The 25,274-nt window shown below is 46.3% G+C and overlaps 1 protein-coding gene across 7 annotated transcripts in view; it reads left to right on the top strand.

The window, feature by feature from the left end:
• Positions 1 to 25,274, top strand: part of LOC130363049 (amelotin-like) — a 67,352-nt gene that overhangs the window by 33,659 nt on the left and 8,419 nt on the right. For 6 of the 7 annotated variants that reach the window (XM_056568400.1, XM_056568371.1, XM_056568363.1 and 3 more), the window contains one exon: positions 20,786 to 20,812. The exons of the other annotated variant lie outside the window; for it this stretch is intronic. In XM_056568400.1, the coding sequence (XP_056424375.1) occupies positions 20,786 to 20,812 (27 nt within the window). The remainder of the gene's footprint in view (positions 1 to 20,785; positions 20,813 to 25,274) is intronic. 7 annotated transcript variants of the gene reach the window in all.

The following is a 25,274-nucleotide window of genomic DNA, read 5'->3' as shown; positions in this document are numbered from 1 at the left end:
AAAGTCCCATACAAACCCCCTCCCCCCTTTTAACCCACCACCCAACCTAAACTAAACCCAAACCCCAGGTGGCATCACACAATATATACAATATATACATTACATAAAATATACACAGACTAACAATATATACAATACATAAGTATACAAATAGACTACAACAATAAATACAATAACAAATACATATAACACTATAAGCCAAACAACAAACCATTAAAGCTCAAGTTCAGTGCCTGCAAGCCCTATATTACCATAAACCGACTGCTCAAAACAAAAAGACTAATGTGCCAGCATCAGCCCACCACCAGGGGGAGACAACAGGCTAAGGCACTTTAAAGGCAGAGCCCCTCCACAGACGAGAGGCCCTGCCAGCACCCAGCCTCTCGTACTCCAGAGAACGCACCTTCACCAGGTCACCGAGAATGTTCCTAACCACCACATCCACAGGGAGGATTTTACGCTGCGTCGACACTAAACACCGTGCATTCCACGTGTAGTACCTGATCACTGAGCTGACTAGGAATAAAGTGCACCGGTCCCAGCCTCCAAGGTTTCTGAATGCCCCATAGGCCCATTCTGCATAGGAGAGACTGGCCGGCCGAGGCCAACCAATGGAAGCGCCCACCCTGGTGTAAACCTCTGCGTTAAAGGGACAATGAAGCAGAAAATGCTCCATGCTTTCCAGCATGCCTCCACACTCTTCGCGGGGACATCCCCGGTCATCAGAGCTCCTGCACTTCAGATTGTCCCTCACACACAGTTTCCCATGGAAGCAGCGCCAAGTCAAGTCCCAAAACTTCAAGGGGATCCTGATAGAATTCAAAAGCTCTAAACCCACCTCCAGATCCCGACTTGGGCAGTCCTTGAGCGCCAATGGCCTCTGGAAATGAGAAGACAGGACCCTCTTGTCAAGGAATTTCCTCGACAGAGTCCTAATCTCCCCCATCCCCAGACCCCACCGACGAATAACCTTCAGAATCGGGGTAGCATAAGCCGGGAGATGTCCGTGTGGTGTGCGAAGATCCTTCACTTGCCCATTCCTGGAAGAAAGGCCGAAACCATCCCCTACAGGAGGATACCCACGGAGGAGCCCTCTCTGACCAGAGGTTTGCTATATTGGTCTTAAGAAAGGTATTCACTAGGAATACCACAGGGTTGACCATACACAACCCCCCTAGTCTCCTTGTACGGTAAGTAACCTCCCTCTTCACTAGGTTCAGTCTATTCCCCCATAACATTTGGAAAAACACACTGTAGACCCGGGTCCAGAGAGGTTCTGGCAACATGCATAGACTGCCCAGATATATCAACAAAGGGAGCAGGAAAGTTTTGATCAGGTTAACCCTTTCCCGGAGGGTCAAAGACCAACCCTTCCACTGATCCACCTTCTGAGCGGCGATCTTAAGCCTGCTGTCCCAGTTTTGTTTGGGGTAATCCCCTTGGCCAAATTCAATGCCGAGAACTTTTGCAAATTCCTGGGGCTCTGGAAGGGCGTCCGGGAGATCAAAACTAGGATCTCCCCCTCCCAGCCAGAGACTCTCACACTTATCCTGGTTGATCTTGGACCCGGATGCCTCCGAGAATCGGTCCACCTCTGACATCACCCATCTGACCTCCTCTTGTGAGGAGACAAACACAGTGACATCATCAGCATACGCTATCGCCCTCAGAGCCGAATCCGGCACCGCCAGGTCCATTCTCACCCCCGTCAACGGTCCACAATCAATCTTCCTAACGAAAGGATCAATTGCAAACACGTACAGTAAAGGGCTTAAAGGACAACCCTGACGGACACCAGACCCAACCTCAAAGGAGCGACCAATCCAACCATTCACAAGCGGGAAACTCTCTGCCCCTGCATACAAGGTCTTAAGCCAATCAACAAACCCCCCCGGCAGGCCATATCTCAGAAGAACAGACCAGAGGTACTCATGGTTAACCCGATCAAACGCTTTTGCCTGATCCAAGGACAGCAAGTACCCCTTCCAGTGGCCAGCCCTACCCTGCTCCACAGCCTCCCGGACACTGAGCACAGCACTAAATGTACTGCGGCCCAGAACAGAGCAATGCTGAGCCCCCGAAAGGAGCCGGGGTGCAAACTCCACCAGCCGGTTAAACAGCACTTTTGCCAGAATCTTTCTGTCCGCATTGAGAAGAGCTATGGGGCGCCAATTCTCAATGTGGGACGGGTCTTTACCCTTTGACAAGATGATCAGCGCTGACCTCCTCATTGTCTTTGGCAGAGTGCCCGAGGATAGACACTCATTAAAAACCGCAGTCAAGAGGGGAACCAAAGTGTCCTTAAAGGTCTTGTAGAACTCAGATGTTAAGCCATCCGGACCGGGTGACTTCTTGAGGGCAAGCCCATCAATCGCCATCCTGACTTCCTCTTCCCGGATCATCTCTGTCAAAACGTCAAGAGAGGGGTCTACTCCTGGTTCAGGGACGGTTTCAGCCAAGAAAGCTGATACCTTATCTCGATCTAGATCCTTCCTTCCCAAGAGGTGCGAGTAGAAGGATCTGACGACCTCCAGGATCCCTGATCTGGACCTTTTCAAGGATCCTGTACTATCAATCAGTCCTGAGACTATTTTACTATTCACTGACATCTTGCAGTTTCTGTAAGGGTCGGGCGAGCGGTACTTCCCGTAATCCCTCTCAAAAACCAAAGATGCGTGCCTATCATACTGGCACTTCATCAGCAAGGACTTCACTCTGGAGATATCATCACGACTACCTCCAGTCGAGACAAGGTGCTCAAGTTTCTTCCTCAGGCCCTGGTACAAACGATACCTGTTTAGGCTTCTGAGGCCCGAGAGCTGGCGGAAGAATCTTGCAACCCTTTTCTTGAAGATCTCCCACCACTCTGACTTACTGCTACAAAGGCCCAGCAATGGTACCTGGCTCTGAAGAAAATCCTCAAAGGACTGTCTTATCTCCGCTTCTTCCAAGAGAGACGAATTCAGCTTCCAATAGCCTCTGCCCATCTCTGTGACATTCAGAGAAAACAAAATTAAACAGTGATCGGAGAACTCCACCTCAACAACAGATACTGCTGAAGAGACGGCTTCCTCCTTCAAATAAAACCTGTCTATCCTAGACCTACAACTACCCCTATGATAGGTGAATCCCACGTGGCCTGGGGTGTACCGGATGTGGACATCCACCAGGCGAGCCTCACTTGCTATGCTATTAAGGGCGACGCTATCATAAGTCAGCTTGTCTCTGGAACCTCCCCTATCTTGGGGCCTCGTGACAGCATTGAAGTCCCCTCCAAAGACCACCTGCCGACTTGTAAAAAGATAGGGCTTGATACTCATAAAGAGACACTTCCGGTCCCACTTAGACTGTGGGCCGTAGATGTTAATAAGGCGAAGTTCTTGTCCCTTCATGAGGACATCTAAGATCAGGCACCTCCCCATTTCTAACTCGATAACCCGTCGGCATTCTACCGCTGCAGTAAAAAGGACCGCCACTCCGCTATACGGCTCGGCCCCAAGAGACCAGTAGGAGGGCCCATTCCTCCACTCTCTTTTAGCCTTGTAGATAGATGACATATCTGTTAGCCTGGTCTCCTGCAAAAATAAAATATCAGCATTAATATGGGCAAAAAAAATCATAGGCCGCAAATCGAGCTGTATCTGACTTAATGCTGGCAACATTAATGGATGCCAGAGTCAACGGAGAGGGTGCCGCCATCGAGGGTGATTGAGTTAGACAGCTTTCTTTTTCCCACCATCCTTCCCATCCACCCCACCACCCTCCTCATCAGATGATGGTTTACCCCTTTTTAGTGAGATGGATGTGTCCATTTTCCCATTATATACATTTTCCTCGTCCCCTGACTCTGGGCCAGTCTCCCCCCTGAAGACATAGATTCCCCAGGGAGAGAGGACTCAGCGTCTCCTGTGAGCCCCACCGCAACATCCGGAACCTCACCTCCCGCCTCCTCCCCCTCCGAAGAGGAAATGTCGCGGAGGGCTCGGAACCGGTTGGAGAAACCAATCAGAGGGAGATCAGTTGTACCTTCCTTTGGCATCTGGCGGGTGGGAGAAGATATTACATCTCCTCTTTTTTTATTCCTCCGAGTACCCCGCTTTGTTTCTGCCCATCCCCCACTGTCCTCATCCGCGCTCTCACCATGGGAGGACAGTGAGGAGACGGCATCCCCCTCTTTGTGGATCCTCCCAATCTCCTCATCCAGTTCACTATCCCCCAGGGCCTCAGCAGTAAGACTGGCCGCAGGGACAGGATCAGGAGTCACCCCAGTTGGTTGATGCTCCTGTGAGTCCTGAATCTCCCTATCCCTTTGGCGCTTCTTGAGACGCCTCAGTTGGGCAGGCGTCTTCTGCTTACTTTTCTTCCCTGGCCCCTGCACCCCTTCATCCCCGACGGCCATCACCCCAGCAGAATCCACCTCACGGCTTACTCCCACCGGGGCAACAACCGCGTTGACAAAGGAACGAGGGCAGCGACTGAATGGGTGACCTAAGTCACCACACAGGTGACACCTAATCTCCGCACAAGATGCAGCGAGATGACCTATTTCCCCACACAGAGTGCACTTCTGCACAGTGCAATTGGCACTAAAATGTGTGGGGTCACCACATCTGTGACAGAGCTTCGGCTGACCCTGGTAGAAGATCTGGATACGATCTCTTCCGAGGAAGGTCGCAGATGGTATATGGGTAACTGTGTTTCCTGAACGCCTCAGTTTGACCATAAACGTCCAGGCCCCTGACCAGATGCCATATTCATCCCTGTTCTTTTTTGGGACCTCCACCACCTCTCCATACCGACCTAGCCACGTCACGATGTCAATACAAGAGAGAGATTCGTTACGGGTTAAAACGGTCACTTTCTTGACATTATTTTGGCGAGACACCTCCTGAATGGCAAAGTCTCGCCAGCCGGGTTCTTTCTTTACCAGCTCATAATTCGACCAGAAGAGCTCAAGCCCCTCCGGCCGAACAAAGCTGATATCAAACTCAGGGGTACCATAAGGATGTATTAAGGCATAGATGTCAGCTGCCTTAAAGCCCAACTTCAGCAGAAGCTCAACAACTTTAGATCTTGGAGGACATGTATCACTGCCTCTCCACCTCAGCCAGACCACATTCCTACGGAGACCACCTGGCCCGGCTGTAGGGAGGGACCACACATTATCTTTCCTCTCGGAAGGCTGAAAGACCATGTCTCTCTATCCAGAAGGATAGATCAACCTCCCACCCTCTACATTGATCGATCTCTCCCCTCTCCTTAAGGCCCCCAGGAGACGCTGCTGCAAAATGCTCTCCCCAGAGCCAGAGGATGAGGAAGGTGCCCCCTCCCCCCAGCGGTGACATTTGCGTAGCTGCGTACCAGTGCTGCCACCGCTGGGGGTGCAACTGGACCAGGCCCCACATCGCCACCACTAATCTGCGCTCCTTCACCACCCTCCTCCACATAATCCATACCCAAACCATTGTCACATGTTTTAGCTAATGTGCCCCCCATACCTCCACCCGTGCTACAGCCCAAACCACCATTCAAAGCCCCAGACAGATTATTAACAGATACATTCACTCCTTCATTCACTCTTACATTAACTTTCTCACTCATACTGGCTGGACCGGTGCGTTCTGGTGCAGATTTTGTACCATCAGCATTACTGGGTACCAGAGCTGGAGCCACCACCACAGGACAGGTCACTGGTCCCTTATACAAGGACCGGGAAGCCTGCCTAGCCTGTTTATTAGCGGCCCCAGCCCTGTTTTTATTGGTACCCTCCGCCTCATCAGTACTGGAGCTTCCTGCTCCTGGGCGCCGCTGATCTGGATAAGCGGCGCCAATAAAAAATAGGGGTTTAAGTCCAGTCTTTCTGGGAGGCGAAGACATCTTAGCCCCAGCAGCTCCTCCACGACGACACCACTGCTCCAAAGGAACAGCAGTGCCAACGCTCAGAGCCACCGGAGCTCCCCCAGCCGACTCTGGCACAAAATCGCCCCCCCTCCCGTTAGGGAGCAACCCAATGTGCCAGAGCCTTTACTGCCCATCGCTGGACAAATATCACTGTCCGACCTCACAGCCGATACACTGTCTGCTCCACCAGTGTTACAGCAAACAGCTATGGAGCTCACCGCCACACTAGACTCCATACTCTCCATACTCTACTGCACTGAGTCCACAGCAGAACTCAGGCTGCGCTGAGAAATGGGGTTCACACAGTGAGCTGACCCTGCGGCCAGTCCGGGGGGCTCAGGGAGGGGGGTATATACAAATGTTACCTGCTTCTGGAGCTTGGTCTTCTTTGACTTCTTCTTTTTTCTTCCCCCAGGTGCCTCCTCTGGTAACTCATGTCCAAACGTGAAGTCCTGGAGGTGACCTGGGGACTCCAGGAGCTGGATCTGGGCCATCAGCGCCCCTCCCTGGTGACTGGTGCTGCTCTCATCCCCCGAACCGCCAGGGCCGCAGCCAGATGACATTGCCACTTGCCCTGCAGGGAGCCCACTGTATGGGGTCAGATGTTGCAGACCCCCGGGTGGATTTGGCTCAACATTATCGGCCTCCGCAACGTCTCCTTCCTCCTCCACCCGTGGCTGAAGCCCCCTCAGCTTTCTTTGCTTCTCCCTCTCCTTTTCTGCAAAGCGATCTTCATTCTGAAGCTTTTCTTTAAATGGCCCGCTGTTCTCCAAAATAAACGTTTTCCTTTTCTTTAGATTGCTGATGCTGGTTTTTAGCTGTTTAATCTTTGCTGACAGCTCAGCCTTCTGGCGTTTTTACGCAGTTTCCATTAAGGCTTTTGCCTCCTGTACCTCCTCCTGGAGCCTATACAAGCTGCTCCTTGCTTCTTTATATCCCTGAAGTATCTCTGCAACACGAGACCCATAGGTGGTTCCAGGCTCCTGGGCCCTGGGCATTGCCCAATCCTCCTCCACACCTCCATGGGCATTTGGCTTTGCTCCAGGAGAAGTATCACAGTCCATAGTACCTGTAGTACCTTTTGTTGGAGCAGCCTTGCGGCTACTCTTCGTCTCCATGGGCTCAGGAGGTGCTGGAGATACATCGCTGCATCTCCTGGCAGAGCGCCTTAACCCAGAGACCTCTGGTGCAGTTCCTGATGCTGGTCCCTCTGCAACTGGTCACTGGCTCCCCCTGCCCCCCGCGGACCTACTTCGGGGGGCAGGTGTTGGGGTTCTCCGCTCCTCGCTCATTCCAGGAAACGAACCCTCCTTCTGGGGAAAGGAAGGTCGCTCCTGGGAGAGAGGTGAATCACTCTCAAGGTCGAGCACACCAAATGCTCACAGGAAGCCCAAACAGGAAGATGCTCCCTCTAGTGGCCAGACTCCAGAGCTGTACTCACTATTCTGCTGGTGTGATCACTGAGTACATACATTACATTACTTATCCTGTACTGATCCTGAGTTATATCCTGTATTATTCTCCAGAGCTGCACTCCCTATTCTGCTGGTGAGGTCACTGTGTACATACATTACATTACTTATCCTGTACTGATCCTGAGTTATATCCTGTATTATACTCCAGAGCTGTACTCACTATTCTGCTGGTGAGATCACTGTGTACATACATTACATTACTTATCCTGTACTGATCCTGAGTTATATCCTGTATTATTCTCCAGAGCTGCACTCCCTATTCTGCTGGTGAGGTCACTGTGTACATACATTACATTACTTATCCTGTACTGATCCTGAGTTATATCCTGTATTATACTCCAGAGCTGTACTCACTATTCTGCTGGTGAGATCACTGTGTACATACATTACATTACTTATCCTGTACTGATCCTGAGTTATATCCTGTATTATTCTCCAGAGCTGTACTCAGTAATCTACTGGTGAGGTCACTGTGTACATACATTACATTACTTATCCTGTACTGATCCTGAGTTATATCCTGTATTATACTCCAGAGCTGTACTCACTATTCTGCTGGTGAGATCACTGTGTACATACATTACATTACTTATCCTGTACTGATCCTGAGTTATATCCTGCATTATACTCTAGAGCTGTACTCACTATTCTGCTGGTGAGGTCACTGTGTACATACATTACATTACTTATCCTGTACTGATCCTGAGTTATATCCTGTATTATACTCTAGAGCTGTACTCACTATTCTGCTGGTGAGGTCACTGTGTACATACATTACATTACTTATCCTGTACTGATCCTGAGTTATATCCTGTATTATTCTCCAGAGCTGTACTCCCTATTCTGCTGGTGAGGTCACTGTGTACATACATTACATTACTTATCCTGTACTGATCCTGAGTTATATCCTGTATTATTCTCCAGAGCTGTACTTGTACTCACTATTCTGCTGGTGAGGTCACTGTGTACATACATTATTTATTCTGTATTTTACTTGTCTTAAGATATTTGAGCAGTGGTCTTGTTAGTTCAAATATCTGTTTAAAAATATAGGCAGGAAAAATTATTTTATAATTGAGCAGGGCCTCTACATATGTTTTTGCTACAACATGCACCTCAGGTTTTGAGAACACGTTCTCTTCAATGCTTCCCAAAGTGTAAATCAAGCTGACGAACAGAGCAGATTCTGGATTTGAAAATTCCCCAAATACTTTTCTTAGAGCTGCAACTTTTGACCACCATTGAGTTTAACCATTTACTAAATTTCTTCGATGTGGTGGGGGTCATTACTTACTTGCTCCCAGATATTCATGCTCTGGTAAGAATCTTGAATAAATACTGCAATATCATTCAACAAACTGAATAGTGTTGCACTTGCAACCACTACTTTGGTTGTTTCAGCAAGGACCAAATTCAGGATATGTGCAGAGCACCAGATATGGATTTGCCCTGGTGATTCAGCTGACAGCCAGGAAGAAAATCCATTATATTGGCCCTGCATATTTGTCCTGTTGAAAATTTACAATGAACACATGCAACAACAGAGCATTGATCTCTGGAGGTAACTTCCGCATAGAAATTCCGGAGGTGTGAACATGGCCTAAGCCTTCTAGTTCCGTCAAGTAAAATGATTCTAGAGGGGGAAAAACTAGAATACAGTGTGATGTATTCTGTATAGCATTTTCCCATAGCTATTGCACAGCTACAACTCCCATAATGCAGTAGGCTTTTCACACGTGATGGGAATTGTAGCTTTGCAACAACTGAAGAGCCACCTAACCTGAGGTACATGTTGGAGATCCCAGCTGGCAGGTCCATATTGATTTTTATTTTTTTTGTTTGTTTTTCTATTTTACATAGATTATTAAAAATAAAATGCCTCCAAAAAAAACAGAAGGGAGGTGCAGAAAAAGTCAGGGAGAAATATAAAAAGTCTTTGGAACTTGATGCGCAGAAATGTGTGAAAATTTCAGATATGTTCAGTCTTCATGCACAGAGTTCCAGTGATTCCATAGCAGAGAGGCAGCAGACACAGAACAAATAACTATAGAAGATGCTTTAGTGGAATGTGCTCATGAGACAGCAAAATTAAAGGGGTATTCCGGTGGAAACCTTTTTTTCTTTTAAATCAACTGGTGGCAGAAAGTTAAACATATTTGTAAATGACTTCTATTAAAAAAATCTTAATACTTCCTGTACTTCTTAGCTGCTGAATACTACAGAGGAAATTATTTTCTTTTTGGAATGCTCTCTGACATCACGAGCACAGTTCTCTCTGCTGACAATATTATAATAATAATAATGCTTTATTTATTGTTGTCCTTAGTGGGATTTGAACCCAAGTCCCCAGCACTACAAGGCAGCAGTGCTAACCACTGAGCCACCATGCTGCCCTTAGCATACATCTGCTATGCATCTGCTATGCCTGGTTGCTAAAATGGAGAGATATGTCAGCAGAGAGCACTGTGCTCGTGATGTCATCAGTGTTCCAAAAAGAAAGGGATTTCCTCTTTAGCATTCAGCAGCTAATAAGTACTGGAAGGATTAAGATTTTTTAATAGAAGTCATTTACAAATATGTTTAACTTTCTGCCACCAGTTGATTTAAAAGAAAAAAGGTTTTCACCGCAGTACCCCTTTAATGTCCACTGAAGAACATACAGAACTGGGGCACACAGAATTACCAAAGGAGCCAGTGATTGTAGATATGCCAGAATGTCAAACAGAGGACAGAGATTCATCATTTAATTATTTTGCTCGTCCGAATACAAATCAACTTGCAGTTTTTTTCAAATATCATCCACGACAGGATATTCCCGATCCAGTATTACAAAAAGCTGTAAAGCGCAAAGATGGAACAAGTCGTAAATGGCTCACCTACTGTAATGAGAGTAAAGCTATGTTTTGCTCTGTTTGTCTGGCCTTTGCAAAGTCTCATGAAACAAATTCTTTTATTGAAGGAATGACAGATAAGCGTCATGTTCATCAAAGAGCTGAAGAACATGAGGAAAGTATATTGCACAATACATGTGCTGAAGCCTTTTTTCTGAAATGCAGCAGCGCCAGTGTTGGTGATCTACTTTTGCATAAACAAATGTCTGTAAGGCGAGAACAAGTAAGAAACAGGCGGCAAGTACTGCAGAGGGTAATGGATGTTGTAAAATTCATAGGAAAACAAGGGTTGAGTTATAGAGGAGGTAAAGATGAGGCTGCATACAATTTAGGGGACATAACGATAGACCATGGCAATTATTTAGAACTCATTCTTTTACTTAGCAAGTATGATATCTGTCTGAAAGATCACATTAACAATTGTATTGAAAACAGTAAGAAATTGCAGTCCTCTGGAGGAAAAGGAAGAGGATCATTAACCTCTTAAGGACGCAGGGCGTATGGATATGCCCTGCATCCCGAGTCCTTAAGGACGCGGGGCGTATCCATACGCCCGTGGGAATTCCGGTCCCCACCGCTAGCCGGTTGGGGACCGGAGCCGGATGCCTGCTGAAATCGTTCAGCAGGCATCCCGGCATATCGCCCAGGGGGGTCATTATGCCCCCCCATGTCGGCGATCGCCGCAGATCACTGGACAATTCAGTCCAGCGATCTGCGGCGACTCCGGGTCAATCGTGTCTCCAGTGACCCGGTGACCCGGAATTACTGGCTGTTCGGGGCCGTCTCTGACGGCCCCGAACAGCCAGAGCCTGCAGGGGTGAGGTGGCACTGGTGCCACCTCACGATCACCCTGATTCGTCGGCCGGATTACCGGCCGACCAATCAGGGCGCCTGCTGCGGGTGTCACTCCCGCACCCGCTCCGCCCCTCTTCCGGAGGACGTGAGCGGGTGCGGGACGTGCACCCCGGGTGCTGGGGACCTCGATCCCCGGCGTCCCTGTTGGGATTGGGGCCCCAGGAGCAGCGGCAGCGGCGACGACGAGGGACTGACCTGTGCGGCGAGGATCGTTGGAGGTGAGTGACAGCCTCCTGCTGTTGCTTAGCAACAGCTCCCAGCATGCAAAAAGGGCATGCTGGGAGCTGTAGTTATGCAACAGCAGGAGGCAGACCACCACAACTCCCAGCATTCCCTTATGGGCATGCTGGGACTTATGGTTTTGCAACAGCTGGAGGCACATTTTTTCTATGGAAAAGTGTACCTTCAGCTGTTGTATAACTACAACTCCCAGCTTGCACAAACAGCTAAAGTGCATGCTGGGAGTTGTAGTGGTGCATCTGCTGGTTGCATAACTACAACTCCCAGCATGCCCGTTGGCTGTCGGTGACTGCTGAGAGTTGTAGTTTTGCAACAGCTGAAGGCACACTGGTTGTGAAACTTAGAGTTTTTTTTTTTACCTAACTCAGTGTTTCACGACCGGTGTGCCTCCAGCTGTTGCAAACTACAACTCCCAGCAGTCACCTTACACCATGCACCGTACATGCTGGGAGTTGTAGTTTTGCAACAGCTGGAGGCACACTGGTTTTGAAACACTGAGTAAGGTCACAAATTCCGTGATACATAACCAGTGTGCCTACAGCTGTTGCAAAACTAAAACTCTCAGCATGTACAGTCTGTCAGCGCATGCTGGGAGTTGTAGTTTTGCAACAACTGGATGTCCCCCCCAATGTGAATGTACAGGGTACACTCACATGGGCGGAGGATTACAGTAAGTATCTGGCTGCAAGTTTGAGCTGCAGCAAATTTTCTGCAACAGCTCAAACTGCCAGCGAGAAACTACTGTGAACCCCCGCCCGTGCGACTGTACCCTAAAAACACTACACTACACTAACACAAAATAAAATAAAAAGTAAAAAAACACTACATATACACATACGCCTACACAGCCCCCCTCCCCTCCCCAATAAAAATGAAAAACGTCTGGTACGCCACAGTTTCCAAAACGGAGCCTCCAGCTGTTGCAAAACAACAACTCCCAGTATTGTCGGACAGCCGTTGACTGTCCAGGCATGCTGGGAGTTTTGCAACAGCTGGAGGCACCCTGTTTGGGAATCACTGGCGTAGAATACCCCTATGTCCACCCCTATGCAATCCCTAATTTAGGCCTCAAATGCGCATGGCGCTCTCACTTTGGAGCCCTGTCGTATTTCAAGGCAACAGTTAAGGGTCACATATGGGGTATCGCCGTACTCGGGAGAAATTGTGTTACAAATTATGGGGGGTATTTTCTGCTATTACCCTTTTTAAAAATCAAAAATTTGGGGGAAAAGAAGCATTTTAGGTAAAATTTTTTTATTTTTTTTACATTTGAAATAGTCGTGAAACGCCTGTGGGGTATTAAGGTTCACTTAACCCCTTGTTACATTCCCCGAGGGCTCTAGTTTCCAAAATGGTATGCCATGTGGGGGGTTTTTTGCGGTCCTGGCACCATAGGGGCTTCCTAAATGCGGCATGCCCCCAGAGCAAAATTTGCTTTCAAAAAGCCAAATGTGACTCCTTCTCTTCTGAGACCTGTAGTGCGCCAGCAGAGCACTTTTCACCCCCATATGGGGTGTTTTCTAAATCGGGAGAAATTGGGCTTCAAATTTTGGGGGGTATTTTCTGCTTTAACCCTTTGTATAAATGTAAATTTTTTGGGAAACCAAGCATTTTAGGTACATTTTTTTTATTTTTTTTTACATATGCAAAAGTCGTGAAACACCTGTAGGGTATTAAGGTTCACTTTACCCCTTGTTACGTTCCCTGAGGGGTCTAGTTTCCAAAATGGTATGCCATGTGGTTTTTTTTTTGCTGTCCTGGCACCATAGGGGCTTCCTAAATGCGGCATGCCCCCAGAGCAAAATTTCCTTCAAAAAAGCCAAATGTGATTCCTTCTCTTCTGAGACCTGTAGTGCGCCAGCAGAGCACTTTTCACCCCCATATGGGGTGTTTTCTGAATCGGGAGAAATTGGGCTTCAAATTTTGGGGGGTATTTTCTGCTATTACCCTTTTTAAAAATGTAAAACTTTAGGGAAACCAAGCATTTTAGGTAAAATTTTTTTTTTTTTTTTTTTTACATATGCAAAAGTCGTGAATCACCTGTGGGGTATTAAGGTTCACATTACCCCTTGTTACGTTCCCCGAGGGGTCTAGTTTCCAAAATGGTATGCCATGTGGGTTTTTTTGCTGTTCTGGCACCGTAGGGGCTTCCTAAAGGTGACATGCCCCCCAAAAACCATTTGACGCTCCTTCCCTTCTGAGCCCTCTACTGCGCCCGCCGAACACTTTACATAGACATATGAGGTGTGTGCTTACTCGAGAGAAATTGGGTTTCAAATACAAGTAAAAATTTTCTTCTTTTTACCCCTTGCAAAAATTCAAAAATTGGGTCTACAAGAACATTCGAGTGTAAAAAATGAAGATTGTGAATTTTCTCCTTCACTTTGCTGCTATTCCTGTGAAACCCGTAAAGGGTTAAAATGCTGACTGAATGTCATTTTGAATACTTTGGGGGGTGCAGTTTTTATAATGGGGTCATTTGTGGGGTATTTCTAATATGAAGACCCTTAAAATCCACTTCAAACCTGAACTGGTCCCTGAAAAAAAGCGAGTTTAAAAATTTTGTGAAAAATTGGAAAATTGCTGCGGAACTTTAAAGCCCTCTGATGTCTTCCAAAAGTAAAAACTCATCAATTTTATGATGCAAATATAAAGTAGACATATTGTATATGTGAATAAAAAAAAATTATTTGGAATATCCATTTTCCTTACAAGCAGAGAGCTTCAAAGTTAGAAAAATGCTAAATTTTCAAATTTTTCATCAAATTTTGGGATTTTTCACCAAGAAAGGATGCAAGTTACCAAAAAATTTTACCACTACGTTAAAGTAGAATATGTCACGAAAAAACAATCTCGGAATCAGAATGATAACTAAAAGCATTCCAGAGTTATTAATGTTTAAAGTGACAGTGGTCAGATTTGCAAAAAATGGCCGAGTCCTTAAGGTGAAAAAGGGCTCAGTCCTTAAGGGGTTAATAACACTGCTCTCAAAATCTACTGTCAATAAAGTGTTTGAAATTATTTCCTGAATAAGATGCCGAATAATTTCTAACAAATGAATGGAAGCTGGGATGTTTTCCATTCAAGTTGATACAACTCAAGATCTAACCTCCAAAGATCAATGCTCCGTCATTGTTCGTTATGTAACGGATTGTATCAATGAGAAGCTGATCGCAGTCCTTGAATGTGAGTCTTCAACGGGACGAAATCTTTTTAAACAGGTAAATGAAGCCCTAAAATTATGTAAAGTTGACACCACAAAATGCATTGGCAGTTCAACTGATGGAGCTGCAAATATGCAGGGCCAATATAATGGATTTTCTTCCTGGCTGTCAGCTGAATCACCAGAGCAAATCCATATCTGGTGCTCTGCACATATCCTGAATTTGGTCCCTGCTGAAACAACCAAAGTAATGGTTGCAAGTGCAACACTATTCAGTTTGTTGAATGATATTGCAGTATTTATTCGAGATTCTTACCAGCGTATGAATATTTGGGAGCAAGTAGGTAATGACCCCCACAATCGAAGTTATCGGTGAAACTCGATGGTGGTCAAAAGATGCAGCTCTAAGAAAAGTATTTGGGGAATTTTCAAATCCAGAATCTGCTCTGTTCCCCAGTTTAATTCAAACTTTGAGCAGCATTGAAGAGAACATGTCCTGTTAAAGCAAAATCTTATACAGAAGCCCTGCTCAAATATGAAACCATTCTCACTGCCCACATTTTTATGCGGATATTTGAATGAACAACACCATTGTCCAAGTATTTGCAGACAAGTCAAATGGACATCTCAAATGCTTTTCAGATTGTACAGGGAACATATGAAAAACTTAAAAGCATTGCCAGAGATTTTGATTCAGTACATATCACTGCTTCTAGTTTTGTAAAGTGGGCTAATTCTAAGTTTGAAGAGCAAGAAATGTTTGAGCTTGAAGTGCAGACCACTTTACCTTTAAAAAGAATAAGGAAAAGAAAACGAATGGCAGATGAGTCTGCTGAAGATGAATCAGTTTGTGATATTGTATCATCCTACAGAATAGGATTCTGTTCACTATGTCATCCTAGATACAGTAACAGAAAGCATGAATCGCCGTTTCCTATCCAGTGGAACCCTCTATGTTGACTTAGCTTGCTTGGAACCCAGCAGCTTTTCTGACATTAAAAAATATGGACTTAAAGCACTAGTAATGGAAGAACTCAGCCGACGGTTGCTTAAATTTGATGAGGAAGCTACTTTTGAAAATTTGTGTTCCCAACTGGCAAGTTTTGCATTGCAGTGGGACAGACTGAAAACATCACCCCTGGAAGAATACCGTATTTATCGGGGTATACCACGCACCGGCCTATAACACGCACCCTCATTTTACCAAGGATATTTGGGTAAAAAAAGTTTTTTACCCAAATATCCTTGGTAAAATGAGGGTGCGTGTGTGTGCATGCGTATATCCCGATATACCCCCAGGAAAGGCAGGGGGAGAGAGGCCGTCGCTGCTGGCTTCTCTCCCCCTGCCTTTCCTGGGGTCTAGAGCCCTGCTGCCGCCGCTTCTCTCCCGCTGGCTATCGGCGCTGCTGCCCGTTCTCTCCCCCTGACTATCGGTGCCGGCGCCGATAGCCAGGGGGAGAGAAGGGGCAGCGGCAATGGGGAAGCGGCGCCGATAGCCAGGGGGAGAGAAGGGGCAGCGGCACCCATTGGCGGCTCTGCTGCCCCGTTGCCTCCCCTATCCCCGGTTGTATAATTACCTGTTGCCGGGGTCGGGTCCTCGCTGCTTCAGGCCTCCGGTGTGCGTCCCCTGCGTCGTTGCTATGCGCTGCACGGCGAGGCGCAATGACGTCACCTCAGCAATGGGTTCCGCTGCCCCTTCTCTCCCCCTGTCTGTCGGCGCTGATAGCCAGGTTGAGAGAAGGGCCGTCAGCAGGGCTCTAGACCCCAGGACAGGCAGGGGCAGAGAAGCCGGCAGCGCTGGCGGTCTCTGCATCTGCAAAGCCGCTGCAGTTCATTGATTTAAAGCACCCGCTTTAAATCATTGAACTGCAGCGGCTTATCGGCGTATAACACGGAGGTAGACTTTAGGCTAAAAAATTTAGCCTAAAAAGTGCGTGTTATACGCCGATAAATACGGTATATGATTACAGAAGATGTAAATATTGAACACCAGAAAAGCACAGAAACAGAACTGGTGAACAAGTCTTGCATGGCATGTAAAAATTGTGCTATTTGCTGCTACAAGATTCTACAGCACTATCATTTGTTAACTGATCCCTACAATGTCATTGGTTTAGCCGACAAATTTCTTCTTACACTGTCTTTCACTCAAGTCGCCTGTGAAAGAAGTATCTCCACATTGAAGTTTATTAAGAACAGTCTGAGAAGTTCTATATCTCAGGAGCATTTAAGCTCTTTCATGCTGATGGCAACAGAAAAAGATATACTAATTGATTCTGATGACTTTACTGACAGAGTTGCAGAAACCAGTGATCTTTTATGAAAATTGCTGAATCCATAGTAATTTAAAAAAAATTTTTGCTTTTGAATTTGAAAAGTATATACCAAGTATATACCAAAAAGTGTAAAATGTTGTATTGTTATTTATTTATTTTTTGGATCGTTAAGTAGTAAAGTCATTGCACTTTATGTATTGCATTGTGCTTTTATTTGTTTCTATCATTTTCGTACACAATGCCAATAACATGCTAAATTGTTAAAGGGGTACTCCACTGCCCCAGCTTTCAGACCATTTAGTTCCAAAAGCTTGGTGTGTAGTAGTGATGTCACGACCACACCACCTCAATTCAAGTCAATGGGAGGGGGGCGTAGGCCCCCTCCCATAGACTTGCATTGAGGGGGCGTGGCGGAACTAAATGGGCTTTTGGAACTAAATGTTCTGAACACTTTGGCAGTGGAGTACCCCTTTAAGGCTGGAGATGGAGAAGTGGATCCGCTGGACCTGTGTGGAAGATGACGTGGGCCGTACCAGGGAATGGAGTCTAATGTGCTGCTGGTATTCATCAGAGCCCGCCACAAAGCGGGAGGGACTTGCTTTGGCAGACAGCACCCAGGTTGCTACCCCTGATATGACTCGTCCACACAGGCTGCCGAGGTGTAACGTGGCACAGGTAGAATAAAACACACTCGTAATCAGGGCAGGCAAGAGGTCAGGGCTGGTGGCATAGTAGCGTGGTCAGGAACGTAGAGAGGAGGTCAAAGGACAGGCGGCACAGGAGCAAGGTCAGGGACGTAGCAGAAATGTATGGTACATGGGTTGGCAATCACATAGTAAAATGCTTTCTCTTAGGCACAAAATGGCACAAAGATCCACCAGGAGTCAAGGGGAAGTTAGTCCCCTTTATAGGGTCAGCGCCTGGCAAAAGCCAATTACTGGTGTGCTGGCCCTTTAAATCCCCGATAGCCGGTGCACGCACTAGAGAGCGGGTGCATACGTGCCAGAACAGGAGGACCAGGGAAGAAGGAGAAAGGGCACGTGAGTAGACGGGGACAGGAGAGCGCCTGCAGACCAACATGCAGCACTACCCGTCTCCGGGTTAACAGAGGGGGACAGGAGATGCGAGCACCCACGGGCCGCCGAGCAGACCGTGGGCTGCTTGGTCTGAAATGCCCGGGCCTATTTTTGGTCCCAGTCCGGCCCTGGTGACATCACACGGGGGCGGAGTCCTGACGTCACGAACTTCTGTTCCCGTGGATGGGACCCAGACCCTCCAGTGCTTCCGGACAAGAAACAGGTGGGTGCCCATGCTATATTGCGGGGGTCCCCAGCGACGGGACCCCCGCGATCAGACATCTTATCCCCTATCCTTTGGATAGGGGATAAGATGTCTAGGGGTGGAGTACCCCTTTAAGGGCATACCATCTAATGCAGGAGAGTGCATGCGGTGGGCATTCATATAATGTGATGGTGCTGGAATAAATACATACATTTTTTACTTTTTCTTTCTTTATTTTGTAGTCATGTACCGTATTTATACCACGCACCGGCCTATAACACGCACCCTCATTTTTCCAAGGAAATTTGGGTAAAAAAGTTTTTTTTTACCCAAATATCCTTGTTAAAATGAGGGTGTGTGTGTGAGTGGGTATACCTCAATAAAACCGTTTCTGGCCCGCAGAAGCCACTTTAGTTCAATGATTTAAAGCTGGCACTTTAAATCATTGAACTGAAGCGGCTTCTGTGGGGCCATAGTCCTGCCGCCGCCACCTGATTCCGTCCCCTATCCCCCGTTTTATAGTTACATGTCACTGTCACTCTCCCGCCGCTGCCCCATTCCCTCACCGTCCTCTGGTTGCATGTCCCGTCGATGCCTGATTTCATCCAGGTGACCACGCTCTTTATGGTCCTGCAGCGTCCTTATCTGTCACTGTGCGCCGTGCACAAATGAGGTCGTCAATGCGACATCACCAGTCAGTCAGTCAGTGACAGATAAGGATGCTGCAGGACCATAAAGAGCGCGGTCACCAGGATGGAATCGGTCATCGGCGGGACATGCAACCCGAGGACGGTGAGGGAATCAGGCATTGGCGGGACATGCAACCCGAGGACGGTGAGGGAATCGGGCAGCGACTGGGACAGTGACATGTAACTATAAAACGGGGGATAGGGAATGGAATCGCGTGGTGGCGGCAGGACTCTGGCCCCACAGTTCAATGATTTAAAGCGCCCGCTTTAAATCATTGAACTAAAGTGGCTTCTGCGGGGCCAGAAACAGTCTATCGGCGTATAACATGCAGATAGACTTTAAGCTAAAAATTTTAGTCTAAAATATGCGTGTTTTACGCCGATAAATACGGTATCTTGATTTACATTTGCTTAGAAATCCCCCATGTCTGTAACAATGGCCAATGCTGCAGAGACGTTATTATAGTGATATCTTCTAATTGGGGAGTGTTCCAAGATTACTGCATATATACTAAAGTCACTATATCTAACGTCTTTTATTACTATCTATCAACATCAGCTAGAAAAGAATCCATTTATTTCCTACTGAATCCCATTAAACTTTAAATAAAGGGTCCTCCAAGGCAGGTATTACATCACATAAGCCTGAGAGAATATGTGTACTTAGTAATTATTAGTAAACAATGAACATGGGGAAAAAGCACCAAGAACCACAAGACAATAGGTCACTGTCTGCAGCCACAGTGGGTGCGTTGTCAGGTGCGGTGTCTGGTGTTTGTCTGACATCAGCAAGTGGAAATACAGTAGATGACCTTTATACCTTGGTAGAACATAACATCCTGTCTAGGGAAATTGGAAAGGTAACATCATATTAAAAAGAAACTGCTAATCCCACATAAGCTTTCATTGGTATCCAGTCAAAATAAATTCAACATTTTATTTAAAGGCTCACTGAGTTTTTATGAAACTTTTTACATGTTGATTGGGGACTTACCCATTGACTTACATGGGGAATCAGTCTTGGCACAGTGGCAGGGAGAGCGCACTTAGTGTTCACCTGGCTCGTTATAGCGATCGGTCAGGGTCTTAAAGGGGTACTCTGATGGAAAACTTTTTTTTTTTAATCAACTGGTGCCAGAAAGTGAAACAAATTTGTATATTACTTCTATTAAAAAAAATCTTAATCCTTCCAGTACTTATTAACTGCTGAATACTACAGAAGAAATTATTTTCTTTTTGGAACACAGAGCTCTCTGCTGAATCATGAGCACAGTGCTCTCTGCTGACATCTCTGTCCATTTTAAGAACTGTCCAGAGTAGGAGAAAATCCCCATAGCAAACATATGCTGCGCTGGTGCAGAGTGCACTGTGCTCGTGATTCAGCAGAGAGCTCTGTGTTCCAAAAAATTAAATTTTTCTTCTGTAGTATTCAGCAGCTAATAAGTACTGGAAGGATTAAGATTTTTTAATAGGTGTAATTTACAAATCTGTTTAACTTTCTGGCACCAGTTGATTTAAAAAAAAAAAAAAAAAGTTTTCCACCAGAGTACCCCTTTAACACTGACCGATCAAAAATGTTGACATGTCCCTTGAACATGTTAAATGTTTTATGAAACATTTGTTCAATATCCCTAGAATAAACAAATGTTGTCCTGTTCAAAATCCTATACAGCCAATTTTGTTAGAGGCAACACACTTAGTGACCATCAATATGGTTTTCATCAGCTTCCACAGTTCCCTAAACAATCGTCACCATGATGTACAGCATTTATACAATAGTTGGGCATGTATTAGAAGTCTCAGCTGAAGGAGCTGAAGTGATGGTCACCAGGCATAGTAAACATAGCAAGGTCAGAATACAGAGATATTAAACACGGTATGCCACAGTACAGTTATGACGTCACAGTTAGGTATTATTAACACAGTAATACCATTGTAATACACTTTTGGTAGTGTCATATGTTATTGTTTATTAAATGTTTAATTACTCAACTATTGATATTTGATATTTCAGATGCTCCCTATTGTATTTACCCAGCAAGTAAGTAACCATTACCACAAAGCATTCAAAACTTCACTCTATAATGTTATGTTCTTGTCTGTTTATATATATATATTTTTTTCTATATAGCAATACAAAAACAACAATTCATTTTCCACAAAATACATTCCATAACCTCCACCCTCACTCTGTCTAAAACCAAAATTGTCTAGTTTTGTTCACAGTAACCAATCATAGCTCAGCTTTCATTTTACCAGAGCTCTTTTGGATATGCAAGCTGAGCTGTGATTGGTTACCATCTGGGACGATCTCTTTTAAAAATCAGCTTCTGGGTTGATCGGCTGACTGTCCTTGGTCCTGTTTGCAATACCCCAAACTGCTGCTTTTGGCAGGAAGCCCTTGCCAGCTAAATGTAGTACAAAGGATAGGGGATAAGATGAATTGTTACAGCGAGCGCTCCGGTCCCAGTTCCTGGACCGGAGCGCTCACTGCCTCTGTCCCTGCGCGTCCCGGTCAGACACGCTGACCGGGAGCGCAGAGTTATCCCCGACGGGGATGCGGTTAGCGTGGCGGGAGGTCTCCGCACACGCACCGCATCCCGATGCTGTCCCCTACCTCCTGCGGCTCCACGTGTCCTCTCTGTTCCGCCGGCTTCATGAAATTTAAAGGGCCAGCGCACCATTGATTGGTGCCTGGCCCAAAGTCACATATAAATGTTCCCTGTCCCTTCCTGCCCTTGCCAGATCTTCGTGCCTTGTGCCAAGAGAAAGCGTTCCTTAGTGTTATAGTGTTTCCTTGCCTGTTGCCGACCCATTGCCCATGACCACCGCATCTGAACCCATGCTGCCTTGACCTGTTGCAGTGACTATCGCCTCTGAACCGGTGCTGCCTGCCCTGACCTTTGCTACGTCTGACTACACTTCTGCCTATCCCTCCTGTACCGCGTCTATCTCAGCAACCAGAGGAGTTGAGTCGCTACCGGGTGGAACAACCTGGGGGCTACCTGCCGCAGCAAGACCATCCCGCTTTGCGGCGGGCTCTGGTGAAGACCAGTAGCTCCTTAGACTCCATTCCCCCGGTACGGCCCACACCATCACTCCTCTGGTCCAGTGGATCCACCTCCTGACACCGGTCCGGACCGTTACATGTATGATCACAGGGATCCCACCGCTGGGGACCCCCGCAATCTCGATGCAGCCCCTGGCATTCTGTGCCAGGCACTGTCTCCGAGACGGGAAAGTGATGTCACGGCCACGCCCCAAGTGATGTCACGCCCCCTCCATTCATGTCTATGGGAGGGGTGTGACGGTCGTCATACCCGCTCTTATAGACATGACTGGAGGGGGCATGGTGTAACGTCACTAGGGGCATGGCCGTGATGTCACATCCCCATCTGGGAGGCAGCGCCTGGCACAGAATGCCAGGGGCTGCACCAAGATCACGGCTGGACCCCTGCGACCATACATCTTATCCCCCATTCTTTGGATAGGGAATAAGATGTATAAACAAAACCTTGGCCTTGGTGTGCGGGCTCAGGTATGTCCTTCATACAAGGATATACTGGCGAATGTCGCAATTTTAACATCAGTGATGAGGGTTAGCCAATGTCATTGTTTACATCTACCACAGTAGTGCACCTAAATTCTTATATGAATAAGATGTATAAAGCCAGAATACCCCTTTAACGGATCTGTCAGGTTTTGTTTTTCTCTTATAGCAAGAAAAGCTCTGCAGACCGTGCTGTTCTTGCTATCAAAACCTTATGGAAATAGAAAAGACAAGTGCACAAATGTGAACTAAGCATTCAATGTTCTACAAGAACACAGGCCACAACATTCAGCAATGGACTTCCCTACTTGTATGTGTGGAGAAGCCACAGGGTGTGAAGTGAGCTGTATGGGGCAGGTGTTGTAGCCCCCTTCGTGTTCGTGATGCCACGGTGTGGTTTTAACCGAGAACCCTCCGATCGGTAGCACCGCTAGTCCTTGTTTAGGCAAGGCAAATAATAGTCCAAGACCAGGATAGGGTTAACGGTAGCATTACTGAGATAGAAAGATGGTACAGTCTTTACAGCTAGGCCAGGATCCCAGAGAGGTGACCAGCAACACAAAAGACCTCACAGCTTGCTGGGACTTGCAGTGACTTTGACAGACTTTAGCACAGCCACGCTGACTATAATAGACTTGACTTGACTTGACTAAAGATAGTGACAGCAGACAAAGATGATTTGACTTACTGACTTGTGGCTGTAATTTAGGCTTGAGGCCTCCAGATGTGCTGGACACTGGCTCTGAGATGTCTGGCCTGGACTTGATTGCAGCTCCTCCCTTCCTTATAAAGGGGGCTGTGCAAGGAGCCCATAGGCTCGCTTCGGGTCATCTGGTCACCTGGTACTCTCTGAGTAACAATACATGTGACTTTAACATGTGACAACCATTATCATGTGACTAATAACATGCGACTATATCAGAGGTTCTTTAAATTCAATGTACAACTAATTACATTATGGGGGAACACTGCAGGTGAGCCCTGAGGACGTACAGGGACTCAAGCTGATAGGACTGTAGGATGATATCCTGTACTGGGACATCACAAATGCCAATTCCTGCTGGGTATTTTTAATTTTTATCTATTTTACAAAATTATGTCCTAAATTGAAGCTGCTGTTTACAATGCAATGGCATATGAACTGATTTTGTGTAGCCAGTAGGTAGATCTCTGGTGAGCAAAATGTGCCCTGGCCAGGCCCTTACTGTGTAGGACCAGAGTCTCGACCCAAAAAATTGGTAAAATTATAATTGTTGTTACTCACCGTTAGAGGTTGTGCAAATGGAGGCACAACACTCTAAGTAGCGTGTATATATATATATATAAAAGGTCATCACCCCCCCCCCCCAACCCCCACTGGTAACCAATAAAACACATCAAGAACAAGTAGCTAGGATGCCTGACTTGGGGAAAGTTGGATTATCCACAGCACTAATCATAAGAGACTGGGCATGCTTAATGACTCTATTTTTATTAAAAAATAATGGATGACTAGGGGCTAGAGCCCATATCCCAAGCCATGCCCCTAACCACACCCCAGTCATGCCCCTAACCACACCCTCATTCACACCCAATCGTGCACAATATACCAGCATACAAGGAGAAATATTATCACCATACATATTACCTCCATAATGTTAGTGACCATATCTAACCAAAACTAAGACCAATATAACCAAAAATACCAGTAAATGGTCAGCATCTCCAAACAAAAAAAAACACTGCTAGTTTTGTGTGTTACCAATAGGAACAACAGCAACCAAAGTATAAGAAACATGTAAATCTTTATTAGGGTGGTTTCACACCACGTTTTGTACTTACGGTTCCCGTATATGGCTGGGAGGAGGGGGCTGGGCTTAATTGTGGCGCCCGCACTAAGCCGTATAGGGGAACCGTATTTAATGCATGTCTATGAGCCGACCGGAGTGAATCGCAGCCTCCGGTCGGCTGCGTTTTCGGCCACGTTTTTGCCTGCGGTCGGGAAACCGCATACGGCCGAAAACGCAGCCGACCGGAGGCTGCGATTCACTCCGGTCGGCTCATAGACATGCATTAAATACGGTTCCCCTATACGGCTGAGGCCGGGCGCCTCGATTAAGCCCCACCCCTCCTCCTCCCAGCCGTATACGGAACCGTAAATACAAAACATGGTGTGAAACCACCCTTAGAAGTACAAAATATAGAACATATAAAAAATATGAGCACAGTGAACATCACTGGGCAGACTGAAGGATGTGTAGACTAAACATTAGTACAAAAATTTAAGAAAGATGCATCAACCAAGCCAGATAGAGTACATATCTATGCATATATGTGCTCTAACCGGCTTGGTTGATGCATCTTTCTTTAACTTTTGTACCAATGGTTAGTCTACACATCCTGTAGTCTGCCCGGCGATGTTCACTGTGCTCATATTTTTTTATATGTTCTATATTTTGCTCTTCTAATAAAGATTTACATGTTTCTTATACTTTGGTTGCTGTTGAGTATTTCTCCTATTGGTGGTGACATTTATGGGTTTCCAGCAACACATTTTCATCACATTTGATATATTTGGTGACACCAGTAGGAACAAATAATACTGCCACACCATGACCACCACACCCACCATTACCACTGACTAATAACTCTATATTTTTTTACTGAATAAAATAAACAATACAAAACACCATATTTCCAAATACATTCACCATACAGAGGTAGATACCTGCAGTACACGGGATCTGTATACCATGTAAGTGATTATATACAGGACCATGTAGTGGTATATACCAGCTGTACACAGGCTCTGTATACCATATAAGTGATTATATACAGAACCATATGGAGGTATATACCAGCTGTACACAGGATCTGTATACCATGAAAGTGATTATATACAGAACCATATAGCAGTATATACCAGCAGTACACAGGATCTGTATACCATGTAAGTGATTAAATACAGGACCAT

Source organism: Hyla sarda, chromosome 1, assembly GCF_029499605.1.
Source record: "Hyla sarda isolate aHylSar1 chromosome 1, aHylSar1.hap1, whole genome shotgun sequence".
Lineage (NCBI taxonomy): Eukaryota > Metazoa > Chordata > Amphibia > Anura > Hylidae > Hyla > Hyla sarda.
Note: the sequence above shows the minus strand (reverse complement) of the source record. Positions and strands in the feature narration are given on the sequence as shown.